At 59.0% G+C, this 23,346-nt stretch overlaps 1 protein-coding gene across 1 annotated transcript in view; it reads right to left on the bottom strand.

Annotated features, from left to right (window-relative positions):
• The window catches only part of PLEKHA7 (pleckstrin homology domain containing A7), a 90,539-nt gene extending 67,463 nt beyond the window's left edge, over positions 1-23,076 (bottom strand). Inside the window, exons 1-8 of the mRNA XM_075325470.1 lie at positions 23,057-23,076; positions 12,807-12,911; positions 12,665-12,737; positions 12,492-12,592; positions 9,779-9,945; positions 7,660-8,550; positions 6,194-6,677; positions 2,795-2,881 (exon numbers count right to left, since the gene is read on the bottom strand). Coding sequence (XP_075181585.1) covers positions 2,795-2,881; positions 6,194-6,677; positions 7,660-8,550; positions 9,779-9,945; positions 12,492-12,592; positions 12,665-12,737; positions 12,807-12,911; positions 23,057-23,059 — 1,911 coding nt within the window. The 5' untranslated portion in view covers positions 23,060-23,076. The remainder of the gene's footprint in view (positions 1-2,794; positions 2,882-6,193; positions 6,678-7,659; positions 8,551-9,778; positions 9,946-12,491; positions 12,593-12,664; positions 12,738-12,806; positions 12,912-23,056) is intronic.
• Positions 23,077-23,346: the final 270 nt, after the last annotated feature.

The following is a 23,346-nucleotide window of genomic DNA, read 5'->3' as shown; positions in this document are numbered from 1 at the left end:
CAGTGCTATACTGGCACTATCAGGTGATTCTTTACATCCAGTGCTATACTGGCACTATCAGGCTGATTCTATACATACCTTTACTGGTCAGCTCGGATATTTAGGTTTTGAAATCCAGGAAAGTAAAGTTTATAAAATCAGCAGCTCCTTGAGTGACAGCAGCTGAGGAGCAGATATTATCTGGGGGGTATTCATAGTTATCCCCTCCCCCTGTTAGAATTAGCATAAGTATTATACAATCGATTCACTTTTAAACTTACAGGACCTGTGGAAGGTCATACCCATGTGACCAGAGGGCGGGGCCTCAGCCAACAGAAAAATGTTGCTTCATGGTATCAGCTTTGTTGGCTGAGGCCCCGCCCCTTCGGGTCACATGGGTTTGACCTCACACAGGTCCTGTAAGTGGAAAAGTGAATTGATTCAATGCTCCGGTTCACGAGCACAGCACGCTGACCTGTTGGGGCTTTCTTGGCGGGCTGGCAGGGGAAAGACCCTTCTTTTTACAATGAACATGGCATTTTTCAATGCTCATTAGACACACAGGTAGGATTCTGCAGACCTCCATCTTCCCGTCCACAACAATCTCATTACTGCGCACACTTCAGTACACATGTACACAGGTCACACATGGTAATGGCGGCATGTAGATGATTTTAGGCGTGTCAGTAGAAAAAATGTCAGCAAAGCCAAGCGAGTGGATGGCACGTTCCCCACCAGACAGCACGCCTCTATCAGGCTCAGTCTGTGCTGTGGAGCGGTGGTATGGTGGAGCACTGCACCGCACACTGCAGATGACTGATGACGTGGCTGTATGGAGCGCTCTTGCCTCCGGGGCTCAGGCCACTGCACCGCACACTACAGATGACTGATGATGTGGATGTATGGAGCACTCCTGCCTCCGGGGCTCAGATCACAGCACCGCACAGTGCAGATGAGTGATGATGTGGATGTATGGAGCGCTCCTGCCTCCGGGGTTCAGGCCGCTGCACCGCACACTGCAGATGACTGATGATGTGGATGTATGGAGCGCTCCTGCCTCCGGGGCTCAGACTGCTGCACCGCACACTGCAGATGACTGATGATGTGGCTGTATGGAGCGCTCCTGCCTCCGGGGCTCAGGCCACTGCACCGCACAGTGCAGATGACTGATGATGTGGATGTATGAAGCGCTCCTGCCTCCGGGGCTCAGATCACAGCACCGCACAGTGCAGATGAGTAATGATGTGGATGTATGGAGCGTTCCTGCCTCCGGCGCTCAGACTGCTGCACCGCACACTGCAGATGACTGATGATGTGGATGTATGGAGCGTTCCTGCCTCCGGGGCTCAGGCCACTGCACCGCACAGTGCAGATGACTGATGATGTGGCTGTATGGAGTGCTCCTGCCTCCGGGGCTCAGACCGCTGCACCGCACACTGCAGATGACTGATGATGTGGCTGTATGGAGCGCACCTGCCTCCGGGGCTCAGACTGCTGCACCGCACATTGCAGATGACTGATGATGTGGCTGTATGGAGTGCTCCTGCCTCCGGGGCTCAGGCTGCTGCACCGCACACTGCAGATGACTGATGATGTGGCTGTATGGAGTGCACCTGCCTCCGGGGCTCAGACTGCTGCACCGCACACTGCAGATGACTGATGATGTGGCTGTATGGAGTGCACCTGCCTCCGGGGCTCAGACTGCTGCACCGCACACTGCAGATGACTGATGATGTGGCTGTATGGCGTGCTCCTGCCTCCGGGGCTCAGACCGCTGCACCGCACACTGCAGATGACTGATGATGTGGATGTATGGAGCGCTCATGCCTCCGGGGCTCAGGCTGCTGCACCGCACACTGCAGATGACTGATAATGTGGCTGTATGGAGTGCACCTGCCTCCGGGGCTCAGACTGCTGCACCGCACACTGCAGATGACTGATGATGTGGCTGTATGGAGCGCTCCTGCCTCCGGGGCTCAGGCTGCTGCACCGCACACTGCAAATGACTGATAATGTGGCTGTATGGAGTGCACCTGCCTCCGGGGCTCAGACTGCTGCACCGCACACTGCAGATGACTGATGATGTGGATGTATGGAGCGCTCCTGCCTCCGGGGCTCAGACTGCTGCACCGCACACTGCAGATGACTGATAATGTGGCTGTATGGAGCGCTCCTGCCTCCGGGGCTCAGGCCGCTGCACCGTACACTGCAGATGACTGATGATGTGGATGTATGGCGTGCTCCTGCCTCCGGGGCTCAGATCACAGCACCGCACACTGCAGATGACTGATGATGTGGATGTATGGAGCGCTCCTGCCTCCGGGGCTCAGGCCGCTGCAATACTCCTTTCACTGATTGAATTTATCTGCCAGGAGAGAGGAGCTGTGCGGTGTCACCAGGACGGGGGCGGCCGCACGTCTGGGTTCATAACAGCTTCACACTTATGGAAGGCATGTACATGCCCCGTGATGAGGGCGAGCACGCCCGGCTGCCGAGGGTGCAGCGTGGCATCAGGACATACTAGAAGTTGTAAAGCCACGGAGGCCGGGTCGCAGGGATGACGCATGGAGCGTGCAATGGCGGCGGGTCACTTCTCGTGGCGTTATTTTGGCCATTGTGTAATGTCCGCTGTTGCTTGTGGCACACGGTGAGTATACACATCCGTGGCTGCGGAGGACCACGACTCATAGGCCCGGCTCTGGAGCGCTCGGGGCCCGGAGGGAAATCATCCGCCTCACACTTTACATTGCTCTTTTCAGCTCGTTTTAGACAGACACTAAAAAATTGCAAAAATGAGATGATGAAAAGCTCTTACCGACTGGCCACGTAAGCTGGGGGCACTCACAGTGTGCGTCATGTATCCCACGGACGGCACGGAGCGGCGGTCCACGTGTGCCGAGGACTGGAGGAGAGAGGACAAGAGCAATGAGAGCAGCCGAGACCACCCCAATACCAGTGCCGGACAGCCTCCACCCCAATACCAGTGCCGACAGCCCCCACCCAAATACCAGTGCCAGACATTCCCCACCCCAATACCAGTGCCGACAGCCCCCACCCGAATACCAGTGCCGGACATCCCCCATCCCCCACCCGAATACCAGTGCCGGACAGCCTCCACCCAAATACCAGTGCCGGACAGCCTCCACCCAAATACCAGTGCCGGACATTCCCCACCCAAATACCAGTGCCAGACATTCCCCACCCCAATACCAGTGCCGACAGCCCCCACCCGAATACCAGTGCCGGACAGCCTCCACCCAAATACCAGTGCCGGACAGCCTCCACCCAAATACCAGTGCCGGACAGCCTCCACCCAAATACCAGTGCCGGACATTCCCCACCCAAATACCAGTGCCGGACATTCCCCACCCAAATACCAGTGCCGGACATTCCCCACCCAAATACCAGTGCCGGACAGCCTCCACCCAAATACCAGTGCCGGACATTCCCCACCCAAATACCAGTGCCGGACATTCCCCACCCAAATACCAGTGCCGGACAGCCTCCACCCAAATACCAGTGCCGGACATCCCCCACCCCAATACCAGTGCCGGACATTCCCCACCCAAATACCAGTGCCGGACAGCCTCCACCCAAATACCAGTGCCGGACATTCCCCACCCAAATACCAGTGCCGGACAGCCCCCACCCAAATACCAGTGCCGGACAGCCCCCACCCAAATACCAGTGCCGGACATTCCCCACCCCAATACCAGTGCCGGACAGCCTCCACCCAAATACCAGTGCCGGACAGCCTCCACCCAAATACCAGTGCCGGACATTCCCCACCCAAATACCAGTGCCGGACAGCCTCCACCCAAATACCAGTGCCGGACATCCCCCACCCCAATACCAGTGCCGGAAATCCCCCACCCCAATACCAGTGGCGGAAATCCCCCACCCCAATACCAGTGCCGGACAGCCTCCACCCCAATACCAGTGCCGGACATTCCCCACCCCAATACCAGTGCCGGACATTCCCCACCCCAATACCAGTGCCGGACATTCCCCACCCCAATACCAGTGCCGGACATTCCCCACCCCAATACCAGTGCCGGACAGCCTCCACCCAAATACCAGTGCCGGACATTCCCCACCCCAATACCAGTGCCGGACATTCGCCACCCCAATACCAGTGCCGGACATTCGCCACCCCAATACCAGTGCCGGACATTCGCCACCCCAATACCAGTGCCGGACATTCCCCACCCCAATACCAGTGCCGGACATTCCCCACCCCAATACCAGCGCCGGACATCCCCCACCCCAATACCAGCGCCGGACATCCCCCACCCCCAATACCAGCGCCAGACATCCCCCACCCCAATACCAGTGCCAGACATCCCCCACCCCAATACCAGTGCCAGACATCCCCCACCCAAATACCAGTTTCAGACATCCCCCACCCCAATACCAGTGCCGGACATCCCCCACCCCAATACCAGTGCCGGACAGCCCCCACCCCAGTACCAGTGCAGGGCCGGACATCCCCCACCCCAATACCAGTGCCGGACATCCCCCACCCCAATACCAGTGCCGGCCAGCCCCCACCCCAGTACCAGTGCAGGGCCGGACATCCCCCACCCCAATACCAGTTTCAGACATCCCCCACCCCAATACCAGTGCCAGACATCCCCCACCCCAATACCAGTTTCAGACATCCCCCACCCCAATACCAGTGCCAGACATCCCCCACCCCAATACCAGTTTCAGACATCCCCCACCCCCAATACCCGTGCAAGACATCCCCCACCCCAATACCAGTGCCGGACATCCCCCACCCCCAATACCAGTGCCGGACAGCCCCCACCCCAGTACCAGTGCAGGGCCGGACATCCCCCACCCCAATACCAGTGCCGGACAGCCCCCACCCCAGTACCAGTGCAGGGCCGGACAGCCCCCACCCCAATACCAGTGCAGGGCCGGACATCCCCCACCCCAATACCAGTGCCGGACATCCCCCACCCCAATACCAGTGCCGGACAGCCCCCACCCCAGTACCAGTGCAGGGCCGGACAGCCCCCACCCCAATACCAGTGCAGGGCCGGACATCCCCCACCCCAATACCAGTGCCGGACATCCCCCACCCCAATACCAGTGCCGGACAGCCCCCACCCCAGTACCAGTGCAGGGCCGGACATCCCCCACCCCAATACCAGTTTCAGACATCCCCCACCCCAATACCAGTTTCAGACATCCCCCACCCCCAATACCCGTGCAAGACATCCCCCACCCCAATACCAGTGCCGGACATCCCCCACCCCCAATACCAGTGCCGGACAGCCCCCACCCCAGTACCAGTGCAGGGCCGGACATCCCCCACCCCAATACCAGTGCCGGACAGCCCCCACCCCAGTACCAGTGCAGGGCCGGACAGCCCCCACCCCAATACCAGTGCAGGGCCGGACATCCCCCACCCCAATACCAGTGCCGGACATCCCCCACCCCAATACCAGTGCCGGACAGCCCCCACCCCAGTACCAGTGCAGGGCCGGACATCCCCCACCCCAATACCAGTTTCAGACATCCCCCACCCCAATACCAGTGCCAGACATCCCCCACCCCAATACCAGTTTCAGACATCCCCCACCCCCCAATACCCGTGCAAGACATCCCCCACCCCAATACCAGTGCCGGACATCCCCCACCCCCAATACCAGTGCCGGACAGCCCCCACCCCAGTACCAGTGCAGGGCCGGACATCCCCCACCCCAATACCAGTGCCGGACAGCCCCCACCCCAGTACCAGTGCAGGGCCGGACAGCCCCCACCCCAATACCAGTGCAGGGCCGGACATCCCCCACCCCCAATACCAGTGCAGGGCCGGACATCCCCCACCCCCAATACCAGTGCAGGGCCGGACAGCCCCCACTCCCAATACCAGTGCAGGGCCGGACAGCCCCCACTCCCAATACCAGTGCAGGGCCGGACAGCCCCCACCCCAATACCAGTGCAGGGCCGGACAGCCCCCCACCCCAATACCAGTGCCGGAAATCCCCCACCCCAATACCAGGGCCGGACATCCCCCACCCCAATAGCAGTGCAGGGCTGGACAGCCCCCTCCCACACAGTGCAGTCTACATCTGTCAGGACTGACACATGACACATGAATGGACCAGAAGTCCTAGACCTGCACCTCTGATCCGGCGTCACATGTGATGGGCACCAGTGGAACCCAGTGGCACAGGGACATCTAATGGTCATTGGTCATCACCTTTACAGCATGGACCCGCGTCTTCTGAGGAGACCCGATGTAGGGGACGTCGGCCGGACCATCCTCCGGCCGCACAGTGAGCCTTTCCGCTGGAGTGTGGGGTCTCCGTGGAGGGAAGAACTTTGAAGGAGCCGGGGGTGGGATATCGGATGGGGACGGAGGGACAGACACAGATCGAGGGACATCCAACAAGCTCTTGGCCCGGGATCGTTCTTCTAAGGTGCCCATATAAATCTGTCCGGTCGGGCTGCCGTGTTTGAACTGCTGCCTCTGCTGCCACTCGTACAGCTGCCACACCATGCCCTCCTTGGTAGCCTGACGCTCCTGGCTGGACATCTTCAGGTGGCTCACCCGGTCCTGGGCATATTTGTAGTCACTTGGCAAGTTTCGAGCAGGAGGAGGAGAACCCCCCGAGTGTTGTCTGCTGGTCCTAGGCAAAGTCTGGTATCGCTCCGAGTGGGGAGGGGGCTGCTCCGAGCCGGCACTGAAAGGGGAACAAGTACCGTCATTACATCATCACCGGGGGCGGGGCTGTATATAAGGGGTGTGGTCTCATGTCTGATCACGGCATATCATCCCCGGGGGCGGGGCTGTATATAAGGGGTGTGGTCTCATGTCTGATCACAGCATATTATCCCCGGGGGCGGGGCTGTATATAAGGGGTGTGGTCTCATGTCTGATCACAGCATATCCCCGGGGGCGGGGCTGTATATAAGGGGTGTGGTCTCATGTCTGATCACAGCATATTATCCCCGGGGGCGGGGCTGTATATAAGGGGTATGGTCTCATGTCTCATCACGGCATATCATCCCCAGGGGCAGGGCTGGATATAAGGGGTGTGGTCTCATGTCTCATCACATGTCATATCAGTGATATCATCACCAGGGGGCGGATCTGTATTTAAAGGGTGTGGTCTGTCTGATCACATGACATATGACCAGGGGGAGGGCTATATAAGGGGTGTGGTCAAATGTCTGACTACGTCATATCAGTTACGTCATTGGGGGTCTGGCTGTATATAAGGGGTGTAGTCTCATATCTGATCACGTCATCATATGAGTGATGTCATCAGTGGTGGGGCTGTATATAAGAGGTGTGGCCTCATGTCTAATCACATGATTATAGCAGTGATGTCACCACCAGGGGCGGGGCTGACAACCTCTCACACATGTATACAGGTTGGTTGTCAGGTGCAGTAGATGGCGGTAGCAGGCATTAAGGTCTGGGTTATGTATTACCTTCCTTATGCTGGTAACTCTAGTGGCTGATAACAGCGGAGCAGTCGCCCCCTGACTATGATGAGCAGGATGTCACACATGGTCTCAGGGAAGTATTGTGACATGTCAGACGTTGTGCTGGGTGGGCTCCATCAGCTGAGCCCCCCACTGATCAGCCGGGTGAAGGTGAGAAGTGGGGGCGCAGGGGTCACAGCACTGATGGTGAGAAGTGAGGAGAAACAGTCTTACCTTTTGCCCTCTCCCTTCTGGACCTTTACCCACTGCTCCACCTGGCCCATCACACTCTTGCGCTGCACTTGTTTCTCCGGATTTGCTGTTGTAGGAAAGTGCGTTTTGTAGGTGTCGCTTCCATTTTGCTCGTAGGGTCCGGCGCTCACCCGGAAGGAGGGGGGCAGGGTTCCATTTCTCTGACCGATCTGGGGTTGAGGCGTCTGAGAAGTCTGGGGTCTGTAGGACTTGGAGAAGTCGGTGAATGCCGAGGGGCGGCCATTGGACAGGAGGGAGGGGGTCATCTTTGCGCCATTAGAATTTAGGGTGTTCTTGTGGACGATGTAGCTCTCTTGGGTGTCTCGGGAGCGCTCCTTGTCCATCAGATCTTGGCCCCCCATGTTGCGCGGCGGCTCCTTGCTGCCCACTTCCCAATGTCGTCCAATGTCCCTCTCACCTGCCTCCCGGGAGCGCTCCTTGTCTGCAGGGTCTTTGTGGCGTCCTTTGTCCCTCTCACCTGCCTCCCGGGAGCGCTCCTTGTCTGCAGGGTCCTTGTGGCGTCCCTTGTCCCTCTCACCTGCCTCCCGGGAGCGCTCCTTGTCTGCGGGGTCTTTGTGGCGTCCTTTGTCCCTCTCACCTGCCTCCCGGGAGCGCTCCTTGTCTGCAGGGTCTTTGTGGCGTCCTTTGTCCCTCTCACCTGCCTCCCGGGAGCGCTCCTTGTCTGCAGGGTCTTTGTGGCGTCCCTTGTCCCTGGTGGCTTTTTGTGAAGCCTCGTCTGCAGAGTTTCGCCTTGGCTCCTCTGGATGCTGGTAACTGCTTCGTGCCTGGATTTCTACTGGTTTTGCATATTCTTGGAGAGGTTGGATGAAGTTGTCCTCCGGTGACAGCAGCCACTCCATGTCCACAATCTCCCTGCAAAAAAATGCAAACCATCAAAGAGACCAGCGGCGGCGGCGGCGGCACGGTGCACTGCTGCGGGGCGGCATGCTGGAGCTGCAGAGCTGGCCGGGCAGGGACGCTCCTGGCCGGGGACTGCAGGTCCTAACACATTGTCATATCTGCTGAGCTCAGGGTTTCCAGCGCCCGGACAGACAATCTATGAGAAGCATCCCTGACTGCGGAGGCGGCCGGATACAGAGCCAGCGTCATTAACACTCCGGCAGCAGACAGCAACATCCAACAGTCAATTACAGGCGCCCGCACAATGTCAATGGGACAATTACCCACAGAAAATCAAGGGAAGAAAGTCAGCATGGGGGGGGAATGTACAAGCAGCATGGGGGGGTCCAGCCAGCATGGAGGGAGGGGGGGGTTAGTCCAGCCAGCATGGGGGGGGGGAGGTCCAAGCCGAGCGGCATGGAAGGAGGGGGTGTCCAAGCAGCATGGAGGGGGGGGGTCCAGCCAGGAGGGAGGGAGGGGGGGGGTCCAGCCAGCAGGGAGGGAGGGGGGGGTCCAAGCAGCAGGGAGGGAGGGGGGGTCCAAGCAGCATGGAGGGAGGGGGGGTCCAAGCAGCAGGGAGGGAGGGGGGGGGTCCAAGCAGCAGGGAGGGAGGGGGGGGGTGTCCAAGCAGCAGGGAGGGAGGGGGGGGGGTGTCCAAGCAGCAGGGAGGGAGGGGGGGGGGTCAAAGCAGCATGGAGGAGAGGGGGGTTCCAGCCAGCAGGGAGGGAGGGGGGTCCAAGCAGCATGGAGGGAGGGGGGGGGGGTCCAGCCAGCAGGGAGGGAGGGGGGGTCCAAGCAGCATGGAGGGAGGGGGGGGGGGAGGGGGTAGTCCAAGCAGCAGGGAGGGAGGGGGGGTCCAAGCAGCATGGAGTGGAGGAGGGGGGGGGGGGTCCAAGCAGCATGGAGGAGAGGGGGGGGGTCCAAGCAGCATGGAGGAGAGGGGGGGGTCCAAGCAGCATGGAGGGACGGGGGGGGGGGGTCCAAGCAGCATGGAGGAGAGGAGGGTCCAAGCAACATGGAGGAAAGGGGGTCCAGCCAGCATGGAGGAAAGGGGGTCCAGCCATCCAGCCAGCAATGATTAGGATGGCAGCTACAGGGGTGATGGCTCCATTACAGACCACAGACGCTGCATCACTGAGTGTTGGAGACCGTACACACTGACACCCGGTTGGCTTCATCACAGGGGTGACAGACCACTCACCTTCTGTTGTCCGGGGTGTTCTGGACGAGCGCCGCTTGGTTCATCACTCGGATCCAGCCGTTCATGTCCTCCTCTGTGTCAGCGCTGAAGTAGTAGGTCCTCATGCTGGGGTGGTCCCGGAGGGAGTCAGTCTGCTGGATGTACGCCCGCATCCCAGCGTGCACAGCCTGCAGTATACAGATACCACCATCACCGGCCGCTCATGGTGATCGCAGCGCGCTGGAACATGGCTATTCATCGTGGACACTGGTGGACACAACTCAAAAGGTCCATAACTCCCAGCGGACAAGAGACGCAACTCTCACCTTCTACAGATCCGGGCAGTGTCTGTGTGCAGCGACCGCTCCCACCCCAGGGAGATGGGCCATCACTAACACACAGTGACAGGCACTGAGCGCAGCGGGGTCAGCAATTCTCAACCTGTTTACTCCATGTGCAAGCCATGAGAGTCAGCCACGAGCCACCAGCACCGGACGACCGGCCCACAAGGCATGAGAAACGCCAGTGTGGGCGACCCCACCACTCAGGCGATCCCCCCACCACTCAGGCGATCCCCCCCCACCACTCAGGCGATCCCCCCCCACCACTCAGGCGATCCCCCCCCCACCACTCAGGCGATCGCCCCCCACCACTCAGGCGATCGCCCCCCCACCACTCAGGCGATCCCCCCCCCCACCACTCAGGCGATCCCCCCCCCACCACTCAGGCGATCCCCCCCACCACTCAGGCGATCCCCCCCACCACTCAGGCGATCCCCCCCACCACTCTGGAGAACCCCCACCACTCTGGCGATCCCCCCCACCACTCTGGAGAACCCCCACCACTCTGGAGAACCCCCACCACTCTGGAGATCCACCACCACTCTGGAGATCCACCACCACGCTGTAGAACCCCCCCACCACTCTGGAGAACCCCCCCACCACTCTGGAGAACCCCCCCACCACTCTGGAGAACCCCCCCACCACTCTGGAGAACCCCCCCACCACTCTGGAGAACCCCCCCACCAGTCAGGAGATCCACCACAAGCTGCTTGGTTATCGTGTGTTACCGGCTTTGGCAGAAATGTGTTTTGGATTTTTACTGTCTTTGTATTATTATTTTGCACCATCTTCCGGCGTCTATATGGGGGGATCGGGGTCAGTCATGAGGAAAGAGCCGTCCAGCATCAGACGCCAGGAATGCGGAAGATAATTAGGGATGAATGAAGTCATGATGTTCCTTGTGTGATTAACGAGCCTTAGTCTGGGGCGATGGGCCTCTCATATTGGGGGCTACGGAAACCATTTCTGGGACAGTGCTGAACAGGACGCAATAGTGACAAGTATAGGATTAATAAATGATGACACGGCAGAACCCTGCGTCACCGGCGGGCCCCTCCGTCACCTGACAAACCCTGCATCACCGGCGGGCCCCTGTGTCACCTGAGAAACCCTGCGTCACCGATGGGCCCCTGCGTCACCTGAGGAACCCTCCGTCACCGGAGGAACCCTGCGTCACCGGTGTGCCCCTGCGTTACCGGAGGAACCCTGCGTCACCGGCGGGCCCCTGTGTCACCTGAGAAACCCTGCGTCACCGATGGGCCCCTGCGTCACCTGAGGAACCCTACGTCACCGGCGGGCCCCTGTATCACCGGAGGAACCCTGCGTCACCGGTGGGCCCCTGCGTTACCGGAGGAACCCTGCGTCACCGGCCGGCCCCTGCGTCACCTGAGAAACCCTGCGTCACCGGTGGGCCCCTGCGTCACCGGAGGAACCCTGCGTCACCGGTGGGCCCCTGCGTCACCGGAGGAACCCTGCGTCACCGGTGGGTCCCTGCGTCACCGGGTGGCCCCTGCGTCACCGGCCGGCCCCTGCGTCACCTGAGGAACCCTGTGTCACCTGAGGAACCCAGCGTCACCGGAAGAACCCAGCGTCACCGGAAGAACCCAGCGTCACCGGAAGAACCCAGCGTCACCGGTGTGCCCCTGCGTTACCGGAGGAACCCTGCGTCACCGGCGGGCCCCTGTGTCACCTGAGAAACCCTGCGTCACCGATGGGCCCCTGCGTCACCTGAGGAACCCTCCGTCACCGGCGGGCCCCTGTATCACCGGAGGAATCCTGCGTCACCGGTGGGCCCCTGCGTTACCGGAGGAACCCTGCGTCACCGGCTGGCCCCTGCGTCACCTGAGAAACCCTGCGTCACCGGTGGGCCCCTGCGTCACCGGAGGAACCCTGCGTCACCGGTGGGCCCCTGCGTCACCGGAGGAACCCTGCGTCACCGGTGGGTCCCTGCGTCACCGGGTGGCCCCTGCGTCACCGGCCGGCCCCTGCGTCACCGGCCGGCCCCTGCGTCACCTGAGGAACCCTGTGTCACCTGAGGAACCCAGCGTCACCGGAAGAACCCAGCGTCACCGGAAGAACCCAGCGTCACCGGAAGAACCCAGCGTCACCGGAAGAACCCAGCGTCACCGGAAGAACCCAGCGTCACCGGCGGGCCCCTGTGTTACCGGAAAAACCCTGCGTCACCGGCCAGCCCCTGCATCACCTGAGGAACCCTGCATCACCGGACGGCCCCTGCATCACCAGACGGCTTCTACATGGTAGGTAGAAAAGCGATTGGCTGCTAGAGGTAACATGCACCCGGAGATTCAGTTTGAATATTGAATATTATGACGGGGTGTGCACAGCTCGGCAGCATCGCCCTCCTGGTGCCCTCTACACATACACCACGTTACCTTGAAGGAATATCTGCGGTTTATCCGGTCCTCGGGCCCCGTGGCAGAGATGATGTAGCTGGGGAGCGGGATGCTGCCCAGGACAGCGTCTTCCCGGCTGTCTAAGAGACGGCAGCAGCAGGTTACACCACATCTTAGTACAGAGGCCGGAGACTCCGGATGTAAGCACTCACCTTTATAGTAAAAAAGGCAATAATCGGAGAGCAGGAACCATCGCCTCTTCCACAGCTTCATCCCTGAGCTGTCCTGTAGTGAGCACAATACATGGTGAACATTGGGCCCATCCCTCCGAGCACCCACCGGCCCGGCACCCACCTGCTTGTAGAGCCATCCCCGCACCAGCACCGGCACGCTCGGATTCCTCTTTATGGACTGATCTCTCTTCCCAAAGCTGTACACTTTCCCCACAGATCTAGAGGCCTGAAATGATAGGGATAAGAAGATAACCCCTGCGAGAGCAGAGGAGACGACAGCCACCAGGGACGAAACCGCAAGAGCTCGGATGGAACCGGAACCAGGACCCAGAAGAGAAGATGCAGACACATCAATCTAAACCTGCACCGGAAGAGCTGGGGCAGGACCAGAAGAGAAGGCACGGACACATCAATCACCTGCACAGCAAGAGCTGGGGCGGAACCAGGACCAGAAGAGACGGCACAGCCACATCAATAACCACCTGCACCACAAGAGCTGGGGCAGAACAAGGACCATAAGAGACGGCACAGCCACATCAATCACCTGCACAGCAAGAGCTGGGGCAGAACAAGGACCAGAAGAGACGGCACAGCCACATCAATCACCTGCACAGCAAGAGCTGGGGCAGAACCAGGACCAGAAGAGACGGCACAGCCACATCAATCTCCACCTGCACCACAAGAACTGGGGCAGAACCAGGACCAGAAGAGACGGCACGGCCACATCAATCTCCACCTGCACCACAAGAACTGGGGCAGAACCAGGACCAGAAGAGACGGCACGGCCACATCAATCTCCACCTGCACCACAAGAGCTGGGGAGGAACCAGGACCAGAAGAGACAGCACGGCCACATCAATCTCCACCTGCACCACAAGAGCTGGGGAAGAACTAGAACCAGAAGAGACGGCACGGCCACATCAATCTCCACCTGCACCACAAGAGGTGGGGAAGAACAAGGACCATAAGAGACGGCACGGCCACATCAATCTCCACCTGCACCACAAGAGCTGGGACAGAACAAGGACCAGAAGAGACGGCACAGCCACATCAATCACCTGCACCACAAGAGCTGGGGCGGAACCAGGACCAGAAGAGACGGCACGGCCACATCAATCTCCACCTGCACCACAAGAGCTGGGACAGAACAAGGACCAGAAGAGACAGCACGGCCACATCAATCTCCACCTGCACCACAAGAGCTGGGACAGAACAAGAACCAGAAGAGACAGCACGGCCACATCAATCTCCACCTGCACCACAAGAGCTGGGGCGGAACCAGGACCAGAAGAGACAGCACGGCCACACCAATCTCCACCTGCACCACAAGAGCTGGGGCAGAACAAGGACCAGAAGAGACGGCACGGCCACATCAATCTCCACCTGCACCACAAGAGCTGGGGCAGAACAAGGACCAGAAGAGACGGCACGGCCACATCAATCACCACCTGCACCACAAGAGCTGGGGCAGAACAAGGACCAGAAGAGACGGCACGGCCACATCAATCTCCACCTGCACCACAAGAGCTGGGGCAGAACAAGGACCAGAAGAGACGGCACGGCCACATCAATCTCCACCTGCACCACAAGAGCTGGGGCAGAACAAGGACCAGAAGAGACGGCACGGCCACATCAATCACCTGCACAGCAAGAGCTGGGGCGGAACCAGGACCAGAAGAGACGGCACGGCCGCATCAATCTCCACCTGCACCACAAGAGCTGGGGCAGAACAAGGACCAGAAGAGACGGCACGGCCACATTAATCTCCACCTGCACAGCAAGAGCTGGGACAGAACAAGGACCATAAGAGACGGCACGGCCACATCAATCTCCACCTGCACCACAAGAGCTGGGGCAGAACCAGGACCAGAAGAGACGGCACGGCCACATCAATCTCCACCTGCACCACAAGAGCTGGAGAAGAACCAGGACCAGAAGAGACGGCACGGCCACATCAATCTCCACCTGCACCACAAGAGCTGGGACAGAACAAGAACCAGAAGAGACAGCACGGCCACATCAATCTCCACCTGCACCACAAGAGCTGGGGCGGAACCAGGACCAGAAGAGACAGCACGGCCACACCAATCTCCACCTGCACCACAAGAGCTGGGGCGGAACAAGGACCAGAAGAGACGGCACGGCCACATCAATCTCCACCTGCACCACAAGAGCTGGGGCAGAACAAGGACCAAAAGAGACGGCACGGCCACATCAATCACCACCTGCACCACAAGAGCTGGGGCAGAACAAGAACCAGAAGAGACGGCACGGCCACATCAATCTCCACCTGCACCACAAGAGCTGGGGAAGAACAAGAACCAGAAGAGACGGCACGGCCACCTCAATCTCCACCTGCATCACAAGAGCTGGGGAAGAACAAGGACCAGAAGAGACGGCACGGCCACATCAATCTCCACCTGCACCACAAGAGCTGGGGAAGAACAAGGACCAGAAGAGACGGCACGGACACATCAATCTCCACCTGCATCACAAGAGCTGGGGAAGAACAAGGACCAGAAGAGACGAAACGGCCACATCAATCTCCACCTGCACCACAAGAGCTGGGGCAGAACAAGGACCAGAAGAGATGGCACGGCCACATCAATCTCCACCTGCACCACAAGAGCTGGGGCGGAACAAGGACCAGAAGAGATGGAACGGCCACATCAATCTCCACCTGCACCACAAGAGCTGGGGAAGAACTAGAACCAGAAGAGACAGCACGGACACATCAATCTCCACCTGCACCACAAGAGCTGGGGCAGAACAAGGACCAGAAGAGACGGCACGGCCACATCAATCTCCACTTGCACCACAAGAGCTGGGGCGGAACCAGGACCAGAAGAGACGGCACGGCCACATCAATCTCCACCTGCACCACAAGAGCTGGGGCGGAACCAGGACCACAAGAGACGGCACGGCCACATCAATCTCCACCTGCACAGCAATAGCTGGGGCGGAACCAGGACCAGAAGAGACGGCACGGCCACATCAATCTCCACCTGCACAGCAAGAGCTGGGGCGGAACAAGGACCAGAAGAGACGGCACGGCCACATCAATCTCCACCTGCACAGCAAGAGCTGGGGCGGAACAAGGACCAGAAGAGACGGCACGGCCACATCAATCTCCACCTGCACAGCAAGAGCTGGGGCGGAACAAGGACCAGAAGAGACGGCACGGCCACATCAATCTCCACCTGCACCACACGAGCTGGGGCAGAACAAGAACCAGAAGAGACGGCACGGCCACATCAATCTCCACCTGCACCACAAGAGCTGGGGAAGAACAAGGACCAGAAGAGATGGCACGGCCACATCAATCTCCACCTGCACCACAAGAGCTGGGACAGAACAAGGACCAGAAGAGACGGCACGGCCACATCAATCTCCACCTGCACCACAAGAGCTGGGGAAGAACAAGGACCAGAAGAGACGGCACGGCCACATCAATCTCCACCTGCACCACAAGAGCTGGGGCGGAACAAGGACCAAAAGAGACAGCACGGCCACATCAATCTCCACCTGCACTGCAAGAGCTGGGGCAGAACCAGGACCAGAAGAGACGGCACGGCCACATCAATCTCCACCTGCACCACAAGAGCTGGAGAAGAACTAGAACCAGAAGAGACGGCACGGACACATCAATCTCCACCTGCACCACAAGAGCTGGGGCGGAACCAGGACCAGAAGAGACGGCACGGCCACATCAATCTCCACCTGCACCACAAGAGCTGGGGCGGAACAAGGACCAGAAGAGACGGCACGGCCACATCAATCTCCACCTGCACAGCAAGAGCTGGGACGGAACAAGGACCAGAAGAGACGGCACGGCCACATCAATCTCCACCTGCACCACAAGAGCTGGGGCAGAACCAGGACCAGAAGAGACGGCACGGCCACATCAATCTCCACCTGCACCACAAGAGCTGGGGAAGAACAAGGACCAGAAGAGACGGCAAGGACACATCAATCTCCACCTGCACCACAAGAGCTGGGGCAGAACAAGGACCAGAAGAGACGGCACGGCCACATCAATCTCCACCTGCACCACAAGAGCTGGGGCAGAACAAGGACCAGAAGAGATGGCACGGCCACATCAATCTCCACCTGCACCACAAGAGCTGGGGAAGAACAAGGACCAGAAGAGACGGCACGGCCACATCAATCTCCACCTGCACCACAAGAGCTGGGGTGGAACAAGGACCAGAAGAGACGGCACGGCCACATCAATCTCCACCTGCACCGCAAGAGCTGGGGAAGAACAAGGACCAGAAGAGACGGCACGGACACATCAATCTCCACCTGCACCACAAGAGCTGGGGCAGAACAAGGACCAGAAGAGATGGCACGGCCACATCAATCTCCACCTGCACCACAAGAGCTGGGGAAGAACAAGGACCAGAAGAGACGGCACGGCCACATCAATCTCCACCTGCACCACAAGAGCTGGGGAAGAACTAGAACCAGAAGAGACGGCACGGACACATCAATCTCCACCTGCACCACAAGAGCTGGGGCAGAACAAGGACCAGAAGAGACGGCACGGCCACATCAATCTCCACTTGCACCACAAGAGCTGGGGCGGAACCAGGACCAGAAGAGACGGCACGGCCACATCAATCTCCACCTGCACCACAAGAGCTGGGGCGGAACCAGGACCACAAGAGACGGCACGGCCACATCAATCTCCACCTGCACAGCAAGAGCTGGGGCGGAACAAGGACCAGAAGAGACGGCACGGCCACATCAATCTCCACCTGCACCACACGAGCTGGGGCAGAACAAGAACCAGAAGAGACGGCACGGCCACATCAATCTCCACCTGCACAGCAAGAGCTGCGGCGGAACAAGAACCAGAAGAGACGGCACGGCCACATCAATCTCCACCTGCATCACACGAGCTGGGGCAGAACAAGAACCAGAAGAGACGGCACGGCCACATCAATCTCCACCTGCACAGCAAGAGCTGGGACGGAACAAGGACCAGAAGAGACGGCACGGCCACATCAATCTCCACCTGCACCACAAGAGCTGGGGCAGAACCAGGACCAGAAGAGACGGCACGGCCACATCAATCTCCACCTGCACCACAAGAGCTGGGGAAGAACAAGGACCAGAAGAGACGGCAAGGACACATCAATCTCCACCTGCACCACAAGAGCTGGGGCAGAACAAGGACCAGAAGAGACGGCACGGCCACATCAATCTCCACCTGCACCACAAGAGCTGGGGCAGAACAAGGACCAGAAGAGATGGCACGGCCACATCAATCTAAACCTGCACCACAAGAGCTGGGGCAGAACAAGGACCAGAAGAGACGGCACGGCCACATCAATCTCCACCTGCACCGCAAGAGCTGGGGAAGAACAAGGACCAGAAGAGACGGCACGGCCACATCAATCTCCACCTGCACCGCAAGAGCTGGGGAAGAACAAGAACCAGAAGAGACGGCACGGCCACATCAATCTCCACCTGCACCACAAGAGCTGGGGAAGAACAAGGACCAGAAGAGACGGCACGGCCTCATCAATCTCCACCTGCACCACAAGAGCTGGGGAAGAACGAGAACCAGAAGAGACGGCACGGCCACCTCAATCTCCACCTGCATCACAAGAGCTGGGGAAGAACAAGGACCAGAAGAGACGGCACGGCCACATCAATCTCCACCTGCACCACAAGAGCTGGGGAAGAACAAGGACCAGAAGAGACGGCACGGCCACATCAATCTCCACCTGCACCACAAGAGCTGGGGAAGAACAAGGACCAGAAGAGACGGCACGGACACATCAATCTCCACCTGCACCACAAGAGCTGGGGCAGAACAAGGACCAGAAGAGATGGCACGGCCACATCAATCTCCACCTGCACCACAAGAGCTGGGGCGGAACAAGGACCAGAAGAGATGGAACGGCCACATCAATCTCCACCTGCACCACAAGAGCTGGGGAAGAACTAGAACCAGAAGAGACGGCACGGACACATCAATCTCCACCTGCACCACAAGAGCTGGGGCGGAACAAGGACCAAAAGAGACAGCACGGCCACATCAATCTCCACTTGCACCACAAGAGTTGGGGCGGAACCAGGACCAGAAGAGACGGCACGGCCACATCAATCTCCACCTGCACCACAAGAGCTGGGGCGGAACCAGGACCACAAGAGACGGCACGGCCACATCAATCTCCACCTGCACAGCAATAGCTGGGGCGGAACAAGGACCAGAAGAGACGGCACGGCCACATCAATCTCCACCTGCACCACACGAGCTGGGGCAGAACAAGAACCAGAAGAGACGGCACGGCCACCTCAATCTCCACCTGCACAGCAAGAGCTGGGGCGGAACAAGGACCAGAAGAGACGGCACGGCCACATCAATCTCCACCTGCACCACACGAGCTGGGGCAGAACAAGAACCAGAAGAGACGGCACGGCCACATCAATCTCCACCTGCACCACAAGAGCTGGGGAAGAACAAGGACCAGAAGAGATGGCACGGCCACCTCAATCTCCACCTGCACCACAAGAGCTGGGACAGAACAAGGACCAGAAGAGACGGCACGGCCACATCAATCTCCACCTGCACCACAAGAGCTGGGGAAGAACAAGGACCAGAAGAGACGGCATAGCCACATCAATCTCCACCTGCACCACAAGAGCTGGGGCGGAACAAGGACCAAAAGAGACAGCACGGCCACATCAATCTCCACCTGCACTGCAAGAGCTGGGGCAGAACCAGGACCAGAAGAGACGGCACGGCCACATCAATCTCCACCTGCACCACAAGAGCTGGAGAAGAACTAGAACCAGAAGAGACGGCACGGCCACATCAATCTCCACCTGCACCACAAGAGCTGGGGCGGAACCAGGACCAGAAGAGACGGCACGGCCACATCAATCTCCACCTGCACCACAAGAGCTGGGGCGGAACCAGGACCAGAAGAGACGGCACGGCCACATCAATCTCCACCTGCACCACAAGAGCTGGGGCGGAACAAGGACCAGAAGAGACGGCACGGCCACATCAATCTCCACCTGCACCACAAGAGCTGGGGCAGAACCAGGACCAGAAGAGATGGCACGGCCACATCAATCTCCACCTGCACCACAAGAGCTGGGGAAGAACAAGAACCAGAAGAGACGGCACGGCCACATCAATCTCCACCTGCACCACAAGAGCTGGGGCAGAACAAGGACCATAAGAGACGGCACGGCCATTTCAATCTCCACCTGCACCACAAGAGCTGGGGCGGAACCAGGACCAGAAGAGACGGCACGGCCACATCAATCTCCACCTGCACCACAAGAGCTGGGGCAGAACCAGGACCAGAAGAGACGGCACGGCCACATCAATCTCCACCTGCACCACAAGAGCTGGGGAAGAACAAGGACCAGAAGAGACGGCAAGGACACATCAATCTCCACCTGCACCACAAGAGCTGGGGCAGAACAAGGACCAGAAGAGACGGCACGGCCACATCAATCTCCACCTGCACCACAAGAGCTGGGGCAGAACAAGGACCAGAAGAGATGGCACGGCCACATCAATCTCCACCTGCACCACAAGAGCTGGGGAAGAACAAGGACCAGAAGAGACGGCACGGCCACATCAATCTCCACCTGCACCACAAGAGCTGGGGTGGAACAAGGACCAGAAGAGACGGCACGGCCACATCAATCTCCACCTGCACCGCAAGAGCTGGGGAAGAACAAGGACCAGAAGAGACGGCACGGCCACATCAATCTCCACCTGCACCGCAAGAGCTGGGGAAGAACAAGAACAAGAAGAGACGGCACGGCCACATCAATCTAAACCTGCACCACAAGAGCTGGGGAAGAACAAGGACCAGAAGAGACGGCACGGCCACATCAATCTCCACCTGCACCACAAGAGCTGGGGAAGAACAAGAACCAGAAGAGACGGCACGGCCACATCAATCTCCACCTGCATCACAAGAGCTGGGGAAGAACAAGGACCAGAAGAGACGGCACGGACACATCAATCTCCACCTGCACCACAAGAGCTGGGGCAGAACAAGGACCAGAAGAGATGGCACGGCCACATCAATCTCCATCTGCACCACAAGAGCTGGGGCGGAACAAGGACCAGAAGAGATGGAACGGCCACATCAATCTCCACCTGCACCACAAGAGCTGGGGAAGAACTAGAACCAGAAGAGACGGCACGGACACATCAATCTCCACCTGCACCACAAGAGCTGGGGCAGAACAAGGACCAGAAGAGACGGCACGGCCACATCAATCTCCACTTGCACCACAAGAGCTGGGGCGGAACCAGGACCAGAAGAGACGGCACGGCCACATCAATCTCCACCTCTACCACAAGAGCTGGGGCGGAACCAGGACCACAAGAGACGGCACGGCCACATCAATCTCCACCTGCACAGCAAGAGCTGGGGCGGAACAAGGACCAGAAGAGACGGCACGGCCACATCAATCTCCACCTGCACCACACGAGCTGGGGCAGAACAAGAACCAGAAGAGACGGCACGGCCACATCAATCTCCACCTGCACAGCAAGAGCTGGGGCGGAACAAGAACCAGAAGAGACGGCACGGCCACATCAATCTCCACCTGCACCACACGAGCTGGGGCAGAACAAGAACCAGAAGAGACGGCACGGCCACATCAATCTCCACCTGCACCACAAGAGCTGGGAAGAACAAGGACCAGAAGAGATGGCACGGCCACATCAATCTCCACCTGCACCACAAGAGCTGGGACAGAACAAGGACCAGAAGAGACGGCACGGCCACATCAATCTAAACATGCACCACAAGAGCTGGGGAAGAACAAGGACCAAAAGAGACAGCACGGCCACATCAATCTCCACCTGCACCACAAGAGCTGGGGCAGAACAAGGACCAGAAGAGACAGCACGGCCACACCAATCTCCACCTGCACCACAAGAGCTGGGGCAGAACAAGGACCAGAAGAGACGGCACGGCCACATCAATCTCCACCTGCACCACAAGAGCTGGGGCGGAACAAGGACCAGAAGAGACGGCACGGCCACATCAATCTCCACCTGCACTGCAAGAGCTGGGGAAGAACAAGGACCAGAAGAGACGGCACGGCCACATCAATCTCCACCTGCACCACAAGAGCTGGGGAAGAACAAGAACCAGAAGAGACGGCACGGCCACATCAATCTAAACCTGCACCACAAGAGCTGGGGCGGAACAAGGACCAGAAGAGATGGCACGGCCACATCAATCTCTACCTGCCCCGCAAGAGCTGGGGCAGAACCACGACCAGAAGAGACGGCACGGCCACATCAATCTCCACCTGCACCACAAGAGCTGGGGAAGAACAAGGACCAGAAGAGACGGCACGGCCACATCAATCTCCACCTGCACCACAAGAGCTGGGGCGGAACCAGGACCACAAGAGACGGCACGGCCACATCAATCTCCACCTGCACCACAAGAGCTGGGGCAGAACAAGGACCAGAAGAGACGGCACGGCCACATCAATCTCCACTTGCACCACAAGAGCTGGGGCGGAACCAGGACCAGAAGAGACGGCACGGCCACATCAATCTCCACCTGCACCACAAGAGCTGGGGAAGAACAAGAACCAGAAGAGACGGCACGGACACATCAATCACCTGCACAGCAAGAGCTGAGGCGGAACCAGGACGAAAAGAGACGGCACGGACACATCAATCAGCACCACCTGAGACAGAACCGCAAGAGCTGGGGCGGAACCAGGACCAGAAGAGATGGCACGGCCACATCAATCTCCACCTGCACCACAAGAGCTGGGGCAGGACAAGGACCAGAAGAGACGACACGGCCACATCAATCTCCACCTGCACCACAAGAGCTGGGGCAGAACAAGGACCAGAAGAGACGGCACGGCCACATCAATCTCCACCTGCACCGCAAGAGCTGGGGAAGAACAAGAACCAGAAGAGACGGCACGGCCACATCAATCTCCACCTGCACCACAAGAGCTGGGGCAGAACAAGGACCAGAAGAGACGGCACGGCCACATCAATCTCCACCTGCACCACAAGAGCTGGGGAAGAACAAGAACCAGAAGAGACGGCACGGCCACATCAATCTAAACCTGCACCACAAGAGCTGGGGCAGAACAAGGACCAGAAGAGACGGCACGGCCACATCAATCTCCACCTGCACCACAAGAGCTGGGGCAGGACCAGGAGCAGAAGAGACGGCACGGCCACATCAATCTGCACCACCTGGGACAGAACCGGAAGAGCTGGGACAGAACTGGAACCAGAAGAGAAGGCACATTATATATACAGGGGAGGGATACCTAAGATATACAGGGGGGGGTACATTATAAATACAGGGGGTGTGGTGGGTTATATATGCACTGCACCATGTTCAGGAGTTTTGTGACACTGAAGATCTCTGGAGGGCACAGCACACTTCTTCCGCTCTGAGCTGCGGTCCCTCGTATTTTGCACAGGACACAATGCAACAGACCTGCAGCTGTGTTATGCAGCCCAAGGCTTCATAGGTCACAGTAGTTCTGTAAGGACCTCCGACTCCCTCTGCCCCCAGCACCCTGTACCCTGGCCCCTTCCTCCCTGTGCCTCCCTCTACTCCTCTGGAAGCCGGCTCCTTCTGCCCTCTGCTCCTCTGACCCCGGCTCCTTCTGCCCTCTGC

This window comes from Anomaloglossus baeobatrachus, chromosome 10 (assembly GCF_048569485.1).
Source record: "Anomaloglossus baeobatrachus isolate aAnoBae1 chromosome 10, aAnoBae1.hap1, whole genome shotgun sequence".
Classification (NCBI taxonomy): Eukaryota; Metazoa; Chordata; class Amphibia; order Anura; family Aromobatidae; genus Anomaloglossus; species Anomaloglossus baeobatrachus.
Note: the sequence above shows the minus strand (reverse complement) of the source record. Positions and strands in the feature narration are given on the sequence as shown.